This window comes from Phaseolus vulgaris, chromosome 11, assembly GCF_051622355.1.
Source record: "Phaseolus vulgaris cultivar YP4 chromosome 11, ASM5162235v1, whole genome shotgun sequence".
NCBI lineage: Eukaryota > Viridiplantae > Streptophyta > Magnoliopsida > Fabales > Fabaceae > Phaseolus > Phaseolus vulgaris.
The window spans coordinates 25,324,512-25,339,885 of record NC_143508.1 but is presented as its reverse complement, the minus strand read 5'-3'; the positions used below and the strand labels follow the sequence as shown (position 1 = coordinate 25,339,885).

The 15,374-nt window shown below is 42.7% G+C and overlaps 1 protein-coding gene across 1 annotated transcript; it reads left to right on the top strand.

The window, feature by feature from the left end:
- Positions 1 to 10,434: 10,434 nt before the first annotated feature.
- On the top strand, positions 10,435 to 10,869 carry LOC137837559 (S-protein homolog 5). Its single transcript, XM_068646585.1, has one exon. It carries the CDS (start codon positions 10,435 to 10,437, stop codon positions 10,867 to 10,869), a length of 435 nt encoding a protein of 144 aa, XP_068502686.1.
- The last annotated feature ends 4,505 nt before the right edge of the window (positions 10,870 to 15,374 follow it).

The window sequence follows — 15,374 nt, the reverse complement described above, 5'->3', positions numbered from 1 at the left end:
GTAAAGCTCAAGGAATATTTGGCGAGCCCTCCAGTTCTGTGCAAGCCCCAACTCATAACACCGCTCAGGCTGTACTTTGCCATAACTGAGAAGGCGATCAGCGCAGTGTTAGTGCAGGATCAGGATCAGATCCAAAGGCCTATATATTTCGTTAGCAAGGTGCTGCAAGGCCCAGAGGTAAGGTACTAGGCCCTAGAAAAGGCATCATTGGCGGTTGTATTCTCGGCGAGGAGACTGCGCCATTATTTCCAGAGCTTCACGGTACTGGTGATGACTGATCTTCCAATCCAGAAGGTTTTGAAGAAGCCCGATGTGGCTGGAAGGATGGTGAAGTGGGCAGTCGAGCTTTCGGAGTTCGACATCAAATATGAACCCTGGGGATCGATCAAAGGGCAAGTCTTCGCCGATTTCGTGGTAGAGTTGTCCTCCGAGGTGGCACAGAACGCCGAGGGTGACTTTCGCTGGGTACTCTCAGTTGATGGGTCGTCCAACCAGCTGGGCAGTGGGGCTAGGGTCATTTTGGAAGGGCCCAACGGAGTGTTGATAGAGCAATCATTGAGGTTTGCTTTCAAAGCAAGCAACAATCAAGCAGAGTATGAGGCTTTGATCGTCGGAATCCTGCTGGCTAAGGAAATGAGGGCGAGAGTGCTGATGGCCAAGAGCAATTCGTTGTTGGTCATCGGACAAGTAACTGGCGAGTTCCAAGCCAAGGACCCGCAGATGGCAGCCTACTTGGAGTACGTGCAAGAGCTAAGAAGATCTTTCACTTCATTTGAAGTGGTGCACGTGCCAAGAGAATAGAATGCCCGAGCTGACTTGCTAGCCAAGCTCGCCAGTTCGGGCAAGGGGGGCAGGCAGAGGACTGTCATTCAAGAAACTTTGAAAGCGCCTCGAGCATTCGTGGCAGACCACCAAGTTCTCCATGTTTACAGATCGATGGGAAGACCGACGAGAAGTCATAGATCCCTAACGCAGGAAACTCAGAGGGTGCCGAGGGTCAGAGCGCGCCCAGCGGAAGGGGCAAGATCGATGCAGGTTTGCGCTGTCCACGAACCAGACTCGTGGATAACGCCTTACCAACGTATTTAGCGGATGGTGTGCTTCCAGTTGACTCGACTGAGGCCAGAAAAATAAAGAAGAGCTCCTGCAAGTTTACCCTTATTGACGGCGACCTGTACAGGTTTGGATTTACACACCCTCTTCTTATATGTATACACGGAGAGAAGTGTACGAGGATTATGGATGAGGTCCATGAGGGAATTTGTAGGAGCCACATTGGAGGCCGATCGCTGGCGACAAGGACTATCTGTGCAGGCTATTACTGGCCCACGATGAGAGAAGATTACAAGAAATACGCCCAGCGTTGCAAGCAATTCCAGCAGCACGCCGATTGGCACAAGGCACCCCCAGAAGAGCTGAAGTCAATTTACAGCCCCTGGCCGTTTCATACTTGGGGAATTGACATTCTGGGACCCTTCCTATTGGCGGTCAGGCAGATGAAGTACTTGGTAGTGGCGATTGAATACTTCACCAAGTGGATCGAAGCGGAGCCAGTGGCCCAGATCACCGCACACAAGATCGAGAGCTTTGTATTAAAGAACATAGTGTGCCGGTTTGGTGTGCCTAAACGCCTGGTGTCAGACAATGGGACTCAGTTTGCAAGTCACCTCTTGAAAAAGTTGTGCGAAGAGGTGGGAATACAACAGGTGTTTGCATCCGTCGAGCACCCACAGATGAATGGCCAAGTGGAGTCTGCCAATCGGGTGTTGCTGAGAGGTTTAAAGAGAAGATTAAAGAAAGCTAAGGGATCGTGGGCTGAAGAGGTACCCCGGATAGTTTGGGCATATCATACCACTGAGCAGTCAGGAACCCACGAGACCCCATTTAGTTTGGTTTATGGATGTGATGCGATGATTCCAGTCGAAATCCAGGAAAGCTCGCCGAGATTCCAGAACTTTGTGGCGGAAAACTCGAACGAAGAAAGAAGAATGAATCTGGATTTACTGGATGAGGTCAGGGAGGAGGCAAGAGTGAAGGCCGAAGCAGTAAAGAGAAGAATTGAGCGAAGGTACAACTCTAAGGTAATGTCAAGGCAGTTTAGAAGTGGCGATCTGGTGATGAGGAAGGCCCATCAGTATGAGATGCATAACAAGTTATCGCCTAAGTGGACGAGACCGTTCAGAATAACCGAGGTGCTCAGGAATGGCGCCTACCGCTTGGAGACGTTAGAAGGAGGGGCGATCCCTCGCACTTGGAACGCCACACATCTCAAGTTGTATCACAGTTAAGGCCTTGTAAGTAAAGACAAATATGAAGAGATTTGAATAGTTTCTGTTAAAACAACTTCAAGAGGGCACTCTTTTTTCCCTAAGGAGGGTTTTTAATGAGGCCACCAAATAAAGAAGAGTTTTTCAAAGTTTAAAGCTTCTAAGTTTGCATGCTTATTGTTTCGAAAGTTTTAGGAAAAAGACCTTATCACTTGTACGTGATCTAGGGCAACAACAAAGTTATATTGCATGCTTCATGAGTTAAAAGTTTTAAAGTCCCTGTCGTTTTTCGGCGATCGGTGGCAGTAGTTAAAAGTTTAGAGACCTCATCGTCTTTCGGCGATAGGAGGTACCAGTAGTGTAAAAAGCCCTCAGCGCTCTCGTGCGTTTTGAGGCAAAAGAAGAAGTCCTCCTCGCCCTTGAGCGAGTGCAGGCGAGAAAGAGAAGAAGTCCTCCTTGCCTTTGAGCGAGTGAAGGCAAGAACAGATTGAAAGGCCTCTTTGCATAAGTAGATCGAGGCAAGATTAAAATTCCTCAGTGCATCCAGGGGGGAGGTGATGTACACCCTGGGCAAGTTGAGGCACCAGAAAAAGTCCTTCTCACCTCAGAGTGAGTTCAGGCAAGATGAAACTGGAGAGTCAGGGGTGTTCGTGACCTTAAACGGCGGGAAGGGAAGGTCGATGGAAAACGCCTTCTCCCCTTTAAGTGAAACATCAATATTGACCCAGTAAGACCAGATAAAGCTTCCACGCTTGCGGGCGGTGTGAAGATAGATAAAATCCTTCTCGTCTTGAATGAGTTCAGGTACGGCGTGAAGGGTGGAAGAAGATAAAGGATAACTGAGGTAGGTTCGAAGAGAACACCTCGCTATCCAGATCATTGTTCTAAAACTCAGGGAGGTAGAGAAGGATCCGAAAGGCGCCTTTACCCCCAGATGAGGGAACAATGATCAAGTTATACAAAGAAGAAAGGTAACATCGCCAGAACCCTATGGCGTGAAGGTTGAGACAGTGAAGGGGTTGTACAGCGAGTGCCAGACTAGACGAGTTCCAGGCAATGACGGAAGTAAGGGGCACTTCACTTGGCAGATCAGGTAAACTGTATTTTAATACTAGTTTGAGTTAAAACTTGCTGCCTAGTAAGTGATTTTATGTTAAGGTTTGTTACCTTAAGTTCACAAGTTTTATTGAATGCCATTGCCGAAGAGTTGATAGCTGCTCAAATTTACTTTGAGTTAACAGCTCGCTAAGTTTTTTATAAGGTTAGCAATTTACTCGAGTTAGAAGCGGTATGTGAAGGGTTAAGTTCAAGTATTGCTGAGTTCATGCAGTTGAGTAAGTTTCGCCAGTTATGTTAGTTAAACCAGTTAATTGCGCAACAGATAAATTAGAAGATTATATATATATATATATATATATATATGCATATATGTGCACATGAGCATCGAACAGTTCGAACAAAATGAAAATTATTACAGAACAAGGTAAAGCATAAGAGTTTTCAAGGAGATAAGTCAATCGGGGGCACGATCTTGCCGTCCACCACCTCGTTGTACACTGAGAACTCAGAAAGATCGAGGTCAGGATATTTGAAAGCAAACTGCTCCAAAGCAGCGCCAAAGCCGGAAGTTAGACCCTGGGCAGCCTCAAGCTGAAGCTCGTCGATCTTCGTCTTGAACCCACTGTTCTCTTCACGAACCTGGGTGACTTCAAGCTCGAGCTCGTCGGCCTTCTTCTTAAGCCCGCTGTTCTCCTTGCGAACTCGAGCAAGTTCAGCAGCAGTTTCACTAAGTTCCTGGGAGGCCTTATCCCGATCTTGCTCAACCTTTCCCAGAAGGGTCTCTCTCTCGATTGACCTCTTCTCCAGGTTGGCCATCTTCTGAGCGTCAGTCTTCTTTGCCTCCTCCAGCGCGGCAATTTTTTCCCTCAGAGGGACGATCTTGCTCTCCAGCTCGACGGCATCTTGGAGTTTGTCATGAAGCTTCTTGCGCAGCTCTTTGTTGTCTTGCTGCACGCTCTGGAGCTCGTTCTTGAGGGCGTTTTCAACTCGCGAAAACTCCAAGCCTTGCATCATCATATCGCACTTGGTCTTTTCGGCTTCAGCTTTCGCGGTGCTTGCCACCTCCTAGTTGATCCGATTGTCGAGCTCAAACTTCTCCAAGGAGTCTTTGAGCCCTTCGCCGACGATTTGGGGAAGACAATCGTCAACCATGGCACTTAGGCGCACGGTGAAGGACTTCAAAGCTTCTTGAAGAGCGGCTGGGAGGCCTGAGGTTGCTGGTGGAGGCGAAGGTTGGTGTTCACCACCACCCTCGCAAGGTTGGACGGCGGGGGGAGCTTCGAGGCGTGGTGGTGAGGCATGCAGCTTCTCGGCGCTTGTGAGGAGGCTTGCGTATCAGCAAGTTGCTCAAGAGCAGCCTCAGCAACTGAAGCGTTTGAAACGAGAACATCCCAGTGGACTCGAATGGTGTGGAGGCGCTGGGGGGGTTCTCGATGAAGTTTGGTGCGGCGCTCTCAATTGCTGGGGGCTCGGTCACTGCCACCCTTTTCCTTTTGCAGATTAGCCCATTCTCGGTTTTTTCATCCGCCTCTTCGTTAGATACTGCCCTGGGGGCTTTCCTTTTGGCCTTCTTAAGAGGTAGTTTTTTGCGTTGGGGGGCTGGAAGAGCGGCAGCAGCGGGTGGACCAACTGGTGGGGATTGGCCCTGGGCGGCGGCGATCTCCGCAACAGAATTCGGGATCGTTTGAGAGCCCGCTGCAAGCTTATGGGACCTAGCTATGGCGCGTAGCTCAGCCATCCTATCTTGTCCCAGCATCGTATCTGCAAAGGGGGCCAGCAAGTTATCAACTAGCACAGAGAATTGACAGGTAATAATGCATGAAGGAGTTTGAAACCATATGCGAAGTAGAACAGCAACATCAAAGTAGGAATGAGAAAATGCAAAGTCAAGCTAGGGAAACTTGAAGGCTTAGGGGCAAACCTATGTGAAAGTCCAATTGGCTTTCATAGAACTCGAAGGAAACGATGGAGACAGTCGATAGGGTCACGCCGGAAGAGGCGACTTTCTTCCAGAAGCCGCACAAGTCCTTGTCGAGCTCCCCCATATTTTCTGGCTCCCTACCCTTCCTGAAGCTCAGCTACTTCTTCCCTTTGTTCACCCAATACAAGGGGAACCCGTCGAGAAGGGAAGGGTCTTGATCGTTGCAGCATACACGCACGAACTTCCCCTTCCAATCCTTATAGGATTGCTGGAAGATAGAAAGAATGGACCTCCCGGCGATCCCATTGAGGCTGACCCATAGACGACCGCCCGGGTCCTTCGCCTCGAATAAGTAGAGAAACACATCCACCGAGGCCGGATGTCCTAAGTGTGCGCAGAGGATCTGGTAAGCCCGCACGAACGCCCAACTGTTGGGATGGAGCTGGGCGGGGGCTATGTCGAGCTCGGTCAGGAGCTCCCTCTCAAAGCGTGTGAAGGGAAACCGAAGCTTGACCTTCTTGAACATGGTGGTGTAGATGAAGCAGAAGGGGGCGTCGTCGCTCCCCGTCGGTGCAGATGGGCTCACCGGGAGGACAAGGACGCACGGACACTTTGTCATCATGCTCTTTGCTAAAAGATAGGTGTTCCTTTTCACCTTTCTTGAGGCGAAGGATGTCGCGATCGGAGTTGACGGATGAAGTCTCACCCAGCAAGGTCGCGGAGGCCCACGGGTATAGTCGTTTGTAATCTGGAAGAGGTTTCACCACCGCGCTGGTTTGTGGTGGGTTTTGTTGTGGTTGGCTAGGATGAGAGGACGCGGGTCTCGCGACTCGGTCGGAAGGGACGTTGGGGGGTCGCAGGAAGAAGAAGGGTTTACCCTACGGGTTTTCGCCGGAGGGTTGCGAGGAGGTGGAGGAGGGTTTGGTATGATTTTTGAGCGAGTCATCGAGGAAGCTGCAAGAAGACTAAAAGGTATAAGAATACATAAACAGAAAGACTCGACAGAGGAGGAGAAGAGGGAAGAACAAGAGGGGCTCGCAGAGAAAAGTGCAAAAACCCTAAACGAAGAAAAGAGAAAACAAAGCAGAGAGAACATCCCACAACGTATGCTCCAGACAAGTAATGGATGATGCAAACCGATCAAAATGCAGCAAATATCAGTAGAAGTGATAAACAAGTTACCTTTAGATGATCACAAGAGTATTCAGAAAGATGGAGGTTGGGAGAATCGGAGCGTTCTCTAGAGCGTTCGAGAGTATGAAGAGAGGTAGAAGATAATGAAAACACCCATGCAATATTGAGTAAGTAGGTTTTTTCACAACGAAATCTAGTTATATAGTAACGGTATTTAATTATGAAAATTTGCTGGGTAGCTGACCCTTTTCGAAGAGTTTCGAACGTTGCGAGAAGCGCAAACGACAGTGAACAATGGCCGTTGATGGGTCCACGTGTCGAACGATCGAAGGAGTTGGTGAAATGTCAAGTCAGTGAACAGTTTTAGCGCCAACGCGCAAAGCCACGTAAGCCGTCGGATTTAAACCTCTTTAGTCTCCTCGCTGAACAAGTCGCAGCTCGAGACTGGGGGGCTTGTGTACCGACCAGGTCATCGGGTGTGATGACGTGCCTTGCACGCGCTCGGGTGGGGCGCGCTCAGTGGAACACGTAGGCTAGAAAAGATGAATGGTTCAGAAGTGGGCATAGTCGCCGATCGCTGCACTGGCGTTCTCCGATCTCTAGTCTGCGTAATCGGCGGTCACCAGAGTTACGTCACAGTCGTCGTATGAGAGTGCTAGGAGATCAGATGATCAGAGATCGCCGGGGGATGCTAGGAGATCGGGTGGTTTACACGCCGCCACAAGGAGCACATCGCCGGATCTCCCAGTAAATTTAGTTAAAGCTGTTGGAGGCTCAGAAGGGTAATTTCAAGCGTGTAAGTTCAGTAAGACGATTGTTGCACCAGCATGGGGCGTGAAGGTTGAGTGGGTTGGGGGGAACACCTTGCTCATCAGCGACAGGATTCCCAGAGTGGACATTCGTTGGTGGCAAGGTTTCCCCAGCTGGAACATGCATGGCGTAGCAATAAGGAGGGTGCCACTTGCGACGAGCGATATAACAGAGATGATGCACTTTGTTGCATCCGATACTCGCCTCGTCAGGTGGTGTTTCACAGCGCATGGCGTGCTGGGTTACTCCTTGAGTTGAGGACTTAGCTGTGCGGCTGGTTACTACACAAAAATAACGTTCAAGTTGCCCCAATCCAGATGTTGACACGTGTAGGGTTGGATGTCACCAGTTACTCCAACCTAGATGATGACACGTGTAGGGTTGGGAGCAATAGAGAAATGACACTCAAGTTGTCCTAGCTCAGATGACGACACGTGTAGGGCTGGGCGCTACCTGCTATCCCAGCCCAGATGGCGACACGTGCAGGGCTGGATGCGAGCCTCGCGTCCAAAAGCATAACGGCCTGGAGAGAGAAGAAACCTAGCTATAAAGGTAATCTTAACAGAATTTGCAGAGGTACGTTTTTCACACGGCTCATTCTGCTAGGGTTGTGTGCCTTTAGTACGGTCCTACAGAGCATATTTTCTCTTAGTTTTTCGGGTGTTCTTGTCACTGACTTGAGCGTCGGAGCGCCACCGGCCGCAGAGGCGCCACTGTGTGTTTTTCAGGTTCTCAGAGAGGCTATCTGCTGTGTGGACTTGGAGGGCACGTGGTGACAAGCTGGTGAGGAAGACTGTGACGAGGCAACGCTCTTGCGCTAAGTCAACCAGCAGGATCACCTCCGATGCATCTCTTCATCGCGTTTGACTTTAACTCTTTAGGTAGCGCGTGACCTTTCCTCTTACTCTTCCCTTCTGAGTCACGATGCATACCCTTCTCCTGGTCCTTTCACTTAGAACTTCACCTGGCCTTCGTGTCTGCGAGGAGTCTTCCTCATGAAGGCTTCGCCTGCCTCGTCATTGCACAAAGGCAAAGGAGGATTCAACTTCGCGTATTTTTATGCTCGTGTTTTTATGCTTCTTCTTCTTGCTCTTCGAATTTCTCTTGCCTTCTGAACTTAGAAAATTTTTCAACTTGATCTTTACTTACCTGTCTTGAGTCCCCAAGCACTTACTGCGAAAGGCGTTGCTAGCTTTATCATCGCTTAAGATGAAAAAGGGGTCTCATCTTCTTTTCTGGCCTCGACATCACTAAAGGGCGAGGGAGAACTTGATCTCTTTTATGGCCTCGACATCGCTCGAGGGCGAGGAGGACTTATCTGTTCTCCTGGGGCCTCGACATCGCTCGAGGACGAGGGAGGGCTTTATCTGATATGTACTGTGTGTCCACGCTCGAGGAGAGACCTGCTAAACGCGGGGTCGTATCGTCCTCAGCGTGTATAAATACTTAGGACAAAGTCACGCTTTGATGCCCACGCCCGTAGAGAGGCCTATTACAACAGCACCGTATCGTCCACGGGGTGTCTAAACACCAAGGCAACTTAGCCTTTATCTCTGCGCGCTTGGTGCCCACGCCTGAGGAGAGGCCCACCCGGGGGTAGTGTCGTTTCGTCCCCAGGGTGTCTAAAAACACCAAGGCGATTAGTGTTCTGGGTGCCCACGCCCAGGGAGAGGCGTGTGGGAAACATCGCCGTATCGTCCCTGGTGTGTCTAAACACCAAGATGACCAGTGATTTTGGTGATTACACCTAAGGAGAAGGTTTCCCGAAGGATGGCGATTCTTCTCAAGTGTGTGTATCTGCACCAAGTGAACTGGTTCTCCACTGCTCCGAAACTTCTTACTGCCTGATGCCCACACTCGAAGGAAACGCCCCTCGCCACTTCCTTGCGAGGTGTCTAAACATCAGACACCGGGGCCAACTATTCCTACCTGAGGAGGGAGCGTCCCGAAGGAATCCCTTAACCCCTTCTCAGGCACTAGACACCCGGATTTCAACTTTACTGTACGTACCTTGCTAAGGTGTTGAACTTTTCCTAAGGTGGCGTGGGTACTTCACAAGTCAGGTTACTCCTCACTGGTACTGGAAATGTGGCCTTGAAGCCACCTTTCTCTTCTCTTTATTACTGTTCTGAGGTACTGAGGCCTCACATGGTGTTGTCCCCTCCACGGTCTTTCCTACCCATGGGTATCGGGGGGTGACAGCGTCAATGCCTTAACTTGGCGACGCCTTAACCTGGCGACGCCTCATCTTGGCGACGCCTCATCCTGGCAACGCCTTAAGCGGTCAACCTGTTGACTTTCTTCCCTTGGCCCCTTTGAGGGGTCCCACCATACATTGACTTTGACTTTGGTCAACGCCCGGGGACGGGACGGTACATTAATAGTATTTAATAATGTTTAATAGTATTAACAATATTTTACCGTATTAATAATATTTAATAGTATTAATAATATTTAAGAATATTAATAATATTTATTAATGTTTAATAGTATTAATAATATTTAATAATGTTTAATAGTATTAATAATATTTAATAGTGTTAATAATATTTAATAATATTAATAATATTTAAGATTATTAATAATATTTAATAATATTTAATAGTATTAATAATGTTTAATAGTATTAATAATATTTAAGAGTATTAATAATATTTAAGAGTATTAATAATATTTAATAGTATTAATAATATGTAATAATATTTAAAAATATTATGAGTATTTAATAACAGTAAAATATTTCCTAACATTGATAATATTTAATAATATTAATAATATTAACAATATTTAATAATATTTAATAGTATTAATAATATCTAGTAGTATTAATAATATTTAAGAGTATTAATAATAGTTAATAATATTTAATAGTATTAATAATATTTAAGAGTATTAATAATATTTAATAGTATTAATAATATTTAATAGTATTAATAATATTTAAAAGTATTAATAATATTTAATAGTATTAATAATTTAATAGTATTAATAATTTAATATTATGAATAAAATTAGTAATATTTAATGGTATTAATAATATTTAAAAATATTATGAATATTTAATAACAGTAAAATATTTCATAATCTTAATAATATTTTTGTAATAATTACTAATATTATTAAATTAATAATAATAAATGATATTAAATATATGAATATTAATAATATCTATATTATTAATTATATTGATATTGATAATTATACTTATAAATATAAATATAATATGAGAACTAAACTTAAACCATGATAATTGGAAAAGAAGCAATGTCGGTAACTGTTAAAAGTTTTTTCTTACTTTCCCTGCTTGTGCTTGTGCAACCTTCAACAAGCATTTCTTTTGGTCCTGATGCAAGAGTAACTGTGATTGTTGAAAATGAATTACAAGGAGGTCAAGACCTGTTGATGCACTGCGTATCTGCTGACGATGATCTTGGTGTGAAACTTATTCATCCTAATACTTCTTATCAGTGGAAATTCCATATTAACGTCTTTGGAAAAACGTTGTACCATTGTGGCTTTAAATGGGCATCCGTCTTGCATAAGTTTGTTATTTACGAAACAAGAAGGGATCACAGTTTATGTCACATCTGTAGTTGGGTAATCAAAGAAGATGGACCATGTTTGGTTTTTGATGAGAAAAGTGATTGCTATAGTTGGAATAGTTTAGAAGAAAGATAGATCCCTTTCTTATTCTAATTTTTATTAATAGAATAATCATAAATAAAATTTACTATTCATGATTTTGTTCGGTTATATTTTAAAGTTAAATTCTAATTTGTACTTTTAATTTTCTTATAGTATAATTTGTTTTTAGAATTTAAATTTTCAAGTAATTCCTGAAAGGAATAATGTGTTGCTAATAATTTTATGATTAAGATATTCATGTAAACACTAAAAAAATATTTAATTTTAATGAAAATTTATTATGAAGGATTATTATAAGAGATACGTGTTTTTTTGGGATTTATTAAACCTCTGGTAAGTTTAGGTGATTTTACACAAAATCCATTGACTACCCACAAAATCCAGTTTAGGTAACTTTTAACAATTTTAGATAGAAAGCCCATATCACTTTTAATTAGTTGTAAGCACACATATAATTCTACAAATCACTTTTCTTATTTTATTTCTTAATCTTCTTATTTCGTCTACCTAATTTATCTTCATTTCTTAATCTTGTTTCGGAGGCACTTGCATCATCCTATTTTATCTTTCAAATTTGGTATCCAACATGTATTTTCCTATTTATTAATCATCCATTTGTTAAAATACTCTCTCCTATTTGTCTCATAACAATCTTTAACTTTTAGTTTTTCCCTTTAATTTTCAAACTTACATCATATATAAATGCTTAACTGAAAATTTTCACACTTAACATATATAAATGTTTAACTGAAAATGAATAAGTTTGTGAAAGCAAAATGTTTGATTTTTATTAATTTTTATTATTATTACTACATGCGACTATCAAGATGGTGGTGAGAAGTTAAAAGCCATTGAGAATGAAACAAAGGTATACATTCATGAAAGATAAAATTTATTTTATCAGTTTTTAAAAATAGTTTTTTTTCAAAAGACCAAACCTATACTAATTTTGTACCGCCCAGGTAGTCGGAAGTGGTGATGTGGCAGCAAGCGATAATATAGGCGTGTTGAATGGAACACCTGGCTGATAGAAGGGGAGGAAATCGGGGAGCTCGTGTAGTCGCCAATCGTTAAGTTGGCGTGCTCCGATATCTAGCATATCTAAACCGGCGGTCACCAGGTTTGTGTCGTAGTCGCCGGATGCGAACCCAGGCAACCAAGTGATCAGAGATCGCCGAGAGGAGGACATCGCCGAGAGATCAGGAAAGCTTGTTCAAGGCTTTCGAAGGGCACGAGTGCGAAGGATGAAGTTATCAGATGGTCATTCCCTAGCTAGCCAGAGGTTGAGGCCAGGGAACAGCTTACCAGGACATGCACGGTGAAGCAAGTGAAGCAGATCATGATGGCGGCCGGCGAGATCACAGGGAAGGTGTGCATAGTGACGTCCCGTACTCGCCATACAGAAGAGATCGCGCTCCAAGGCAGCTATACACCGAGTTACTCCTTGCATGCGTAACTTAGTCGAACAGCCTGAAGAGTGAGAAGTGACGCTCAAGCAGAGGACGCTCCAGATGGTGACGCGTGTACAGCTGGATGCGAGCCACGTGTTCAGATGTGCAACCGTCAGGAGAGAGAAAGTGCACAGGTATATAAGAGATTCTAACGAACTTTTGAGGTACGCGCGTTTAGAGCACTTCTTTACGCTTGAGAGAAATTGAGTACGCTGAGAGAGAACATTGCACGGTTCCTGGAGTTCTTAGTTTTTTCTCTTAGTATTTTGGTGGTTCAGTCACTGACTTGAGCGTCGGAGCGCAATCAACCGCAGCGGCGCCACTCTGTCTTTTGCAGGTTCTTGAGGTGAATCGAGGTGAAGGACGGAAGCCTAGCGTGGTGCAAAGCCGATCCAGAGGAAGAATACCTTTGACGAGGTGAGGCTCTTGCGTTCTGGTCAACAGGCAGGATCAAATTTTATTATATACAAGGATTAAATTATTAAAGAGGAACTAAATATAAAAAAGTATAATATTTTTTAGTGAATAAAATAATTTTTACAAGTGAATAAAACATATTTTAAAGCCACTAACATTTGTGATGTTAGATTTTCGTACTTTTTACTGCAGTTTTTTTTTCTTTATTAATAAATTAAAAGCAATGCGGATGTATATTTTAAAATAATTACTAATTTTATCATTACTATAATTGGATTATATAAAAATATTTGCACCTTGATATAGAAAATAAAATATCAAACAAATAATTGTTTAATTATATATAAAAAAAATTATCAAGCAAATAATTGTTTCATTATATAAACCAAATTAATAAGGTGGATCATTTCACTACTGGTTGCTAGTGTCTAGGTAGTATTTCATGTTTGAATTTTTCTGGAGGAAAAGATGATTGTCATCGTTGGAATAGTTTAGAAGAAAGATATATCCCTTTCTTATCCTAATTTCTATTAATAGAATAGTCATAAATAAAACTTCTTTACTATTCACGATTTTGATTGGTTATATTTTAAAGTTAAATTCTAATTTGGACTTTTAGTTTTCTTATAGTATATTTTTTTAATGAATTAATTTTTCAAGTGATTCCTGAAAAGAATAATCCGTTGCTAATAATTCTATGATTAAGATATTCATGTAAACACTTAAAAATATTTAATTTTAATGAAAATTTATTATGAGGAGTTATTATAATTTTATTATTCTTATATATCAACATACCTTTGTATAAAACTGAAAGACTAGGCTAATATGCTTTTTAATTCTTTTAATTTTGTTTTTTAATTTATGAGTTATTTCTTTATAGTTTATGAACCTCTATTTAGTATTTATATAGGTTATATATTTATAAATTATGAAGCAATAACTTTTCTTAAGAAGTTTTCTCACGCATTAAATTTTCTTTCACCGTTTCCATACACAAGTTCATGCATTAAATGTATATAAATGTTATTATTATTATTATTATTCATAAGACATATTTTTTATTTATTTATTTTAAACTTGAATGAAAATATTTTAAGATATATTACAAGGTTAAGAGTAGTAAATGAAAAATTATTTTAGAGATCTTCTAACCTTACATATAACAACGTAGAAAAATCAAGAAGAAAAGAAACAGAATCGGAACCATTTTTCATCCTCTCTCTCCCTTCTCCCTCCCTCTCCCTTTTTTCTTCAATTTCTCTCTCATACCTGGTTTATTCCAAAATCTGATCACACCATGTTGTAGTTAAGGAGTTAGGGTACATTTCTACCCAATCAGATTTTCAAACAGAGTAAGTTCATTTTTACTTTAAAGATCCCTTATTCTTTGTGTTTTTCTCTATGATTTAGTCATCAATCTTAGTGGGACCAGTTGAGAAAGTGTTTCTCTCAACTTCATTAAGCTCGTACTAAAATTTGGTAATGTTTGGAGAACTTGCTCTACGTTCTTAAATGTCCCAAGTTTCAATTTCTGTAGTAGGGATGTTATTTGGTAAAATTGTTTGATTTTTTGTTGTGTGAACATGTATAAATATTGTATTTTGGTAGTTTGAAAGTCAATTATTGTTTTTGATGTTGGAAAAGTTCTTGAAGGGTATAAATTTTTAAATGTTATGTGATTGAATAATATGTATTATATATGAATGATGAGAATTGTATGAAATTGATGTCATACATTTGGAATAATGTATGAGTTGTTGTTTGATGACATTAAGTATGAAAAGTCTATGGTTAACTGTCCCGACCAGTCCTCGGTCATCGACCCAGAGACTGACCTCAGACATCGCACACTTACCAGGGGATTGGTTAGTCTTTGGATATTGGTATGCTAAGCCCCGATGTTGGAGATCGATATCGGACCTCACCAGTAGAGGGAGAAGATCGGACATCGGTGGTCTAAATGTTATAGAAGGCCACACAAGGTGGGCCCTAGAGTTATGCTAAGTTAATAGTTAAGACATGAGATATTGGGAAGCTTAAGTCACGAAGGATCCATGCACGTGGTGTGTATAGCGCATGCAGGCGCGACACGAGGGAATAATCCTGGGAGGCGCTAAGGCCCATTAGGGTTAGGGTTTCTAGGGAAAGTTGCATGCATGGCACCGAATGCTTAGGGCACCAACAAAGCAGATGACGCTAGAGATTAGGTGCACAAGTTGGTACCCAAGCGACCACTCTATTATTTGTTGCACTCCAGTTAAGGAATGTTCTATGTGCCAGATACGCTAAGATTACCTAAATAGCGGCGCAAGGACATTCTCTTAGGAACCCTAGATAAGGGTAACAACACAAAGGTAAACCCTAGTTTCAGCCTATATAAAGAGTGCCAAGAACCCTAGCAAGGTACACAATTTCTAAGACTGAAACTAATATACATTCTTGGTGTTTCTTTTCCCTAATACTGACTTTAGCGTCAGAGTGCAAACAGCCACTAGGGCGCCCCTTTGTCTTTGCAGGTGACAGGTTTCTTGATTAAGAAGGTACAATTCTCACGCAGAGATAGAAGGGCCTAAGGCTACCGTTGGAATCAACTGACGATGATCTAAGTCATATAGACTAAGATATCAGGTGGTGAGAAACTGGTAAGGAGTTCATACACACCGGTAT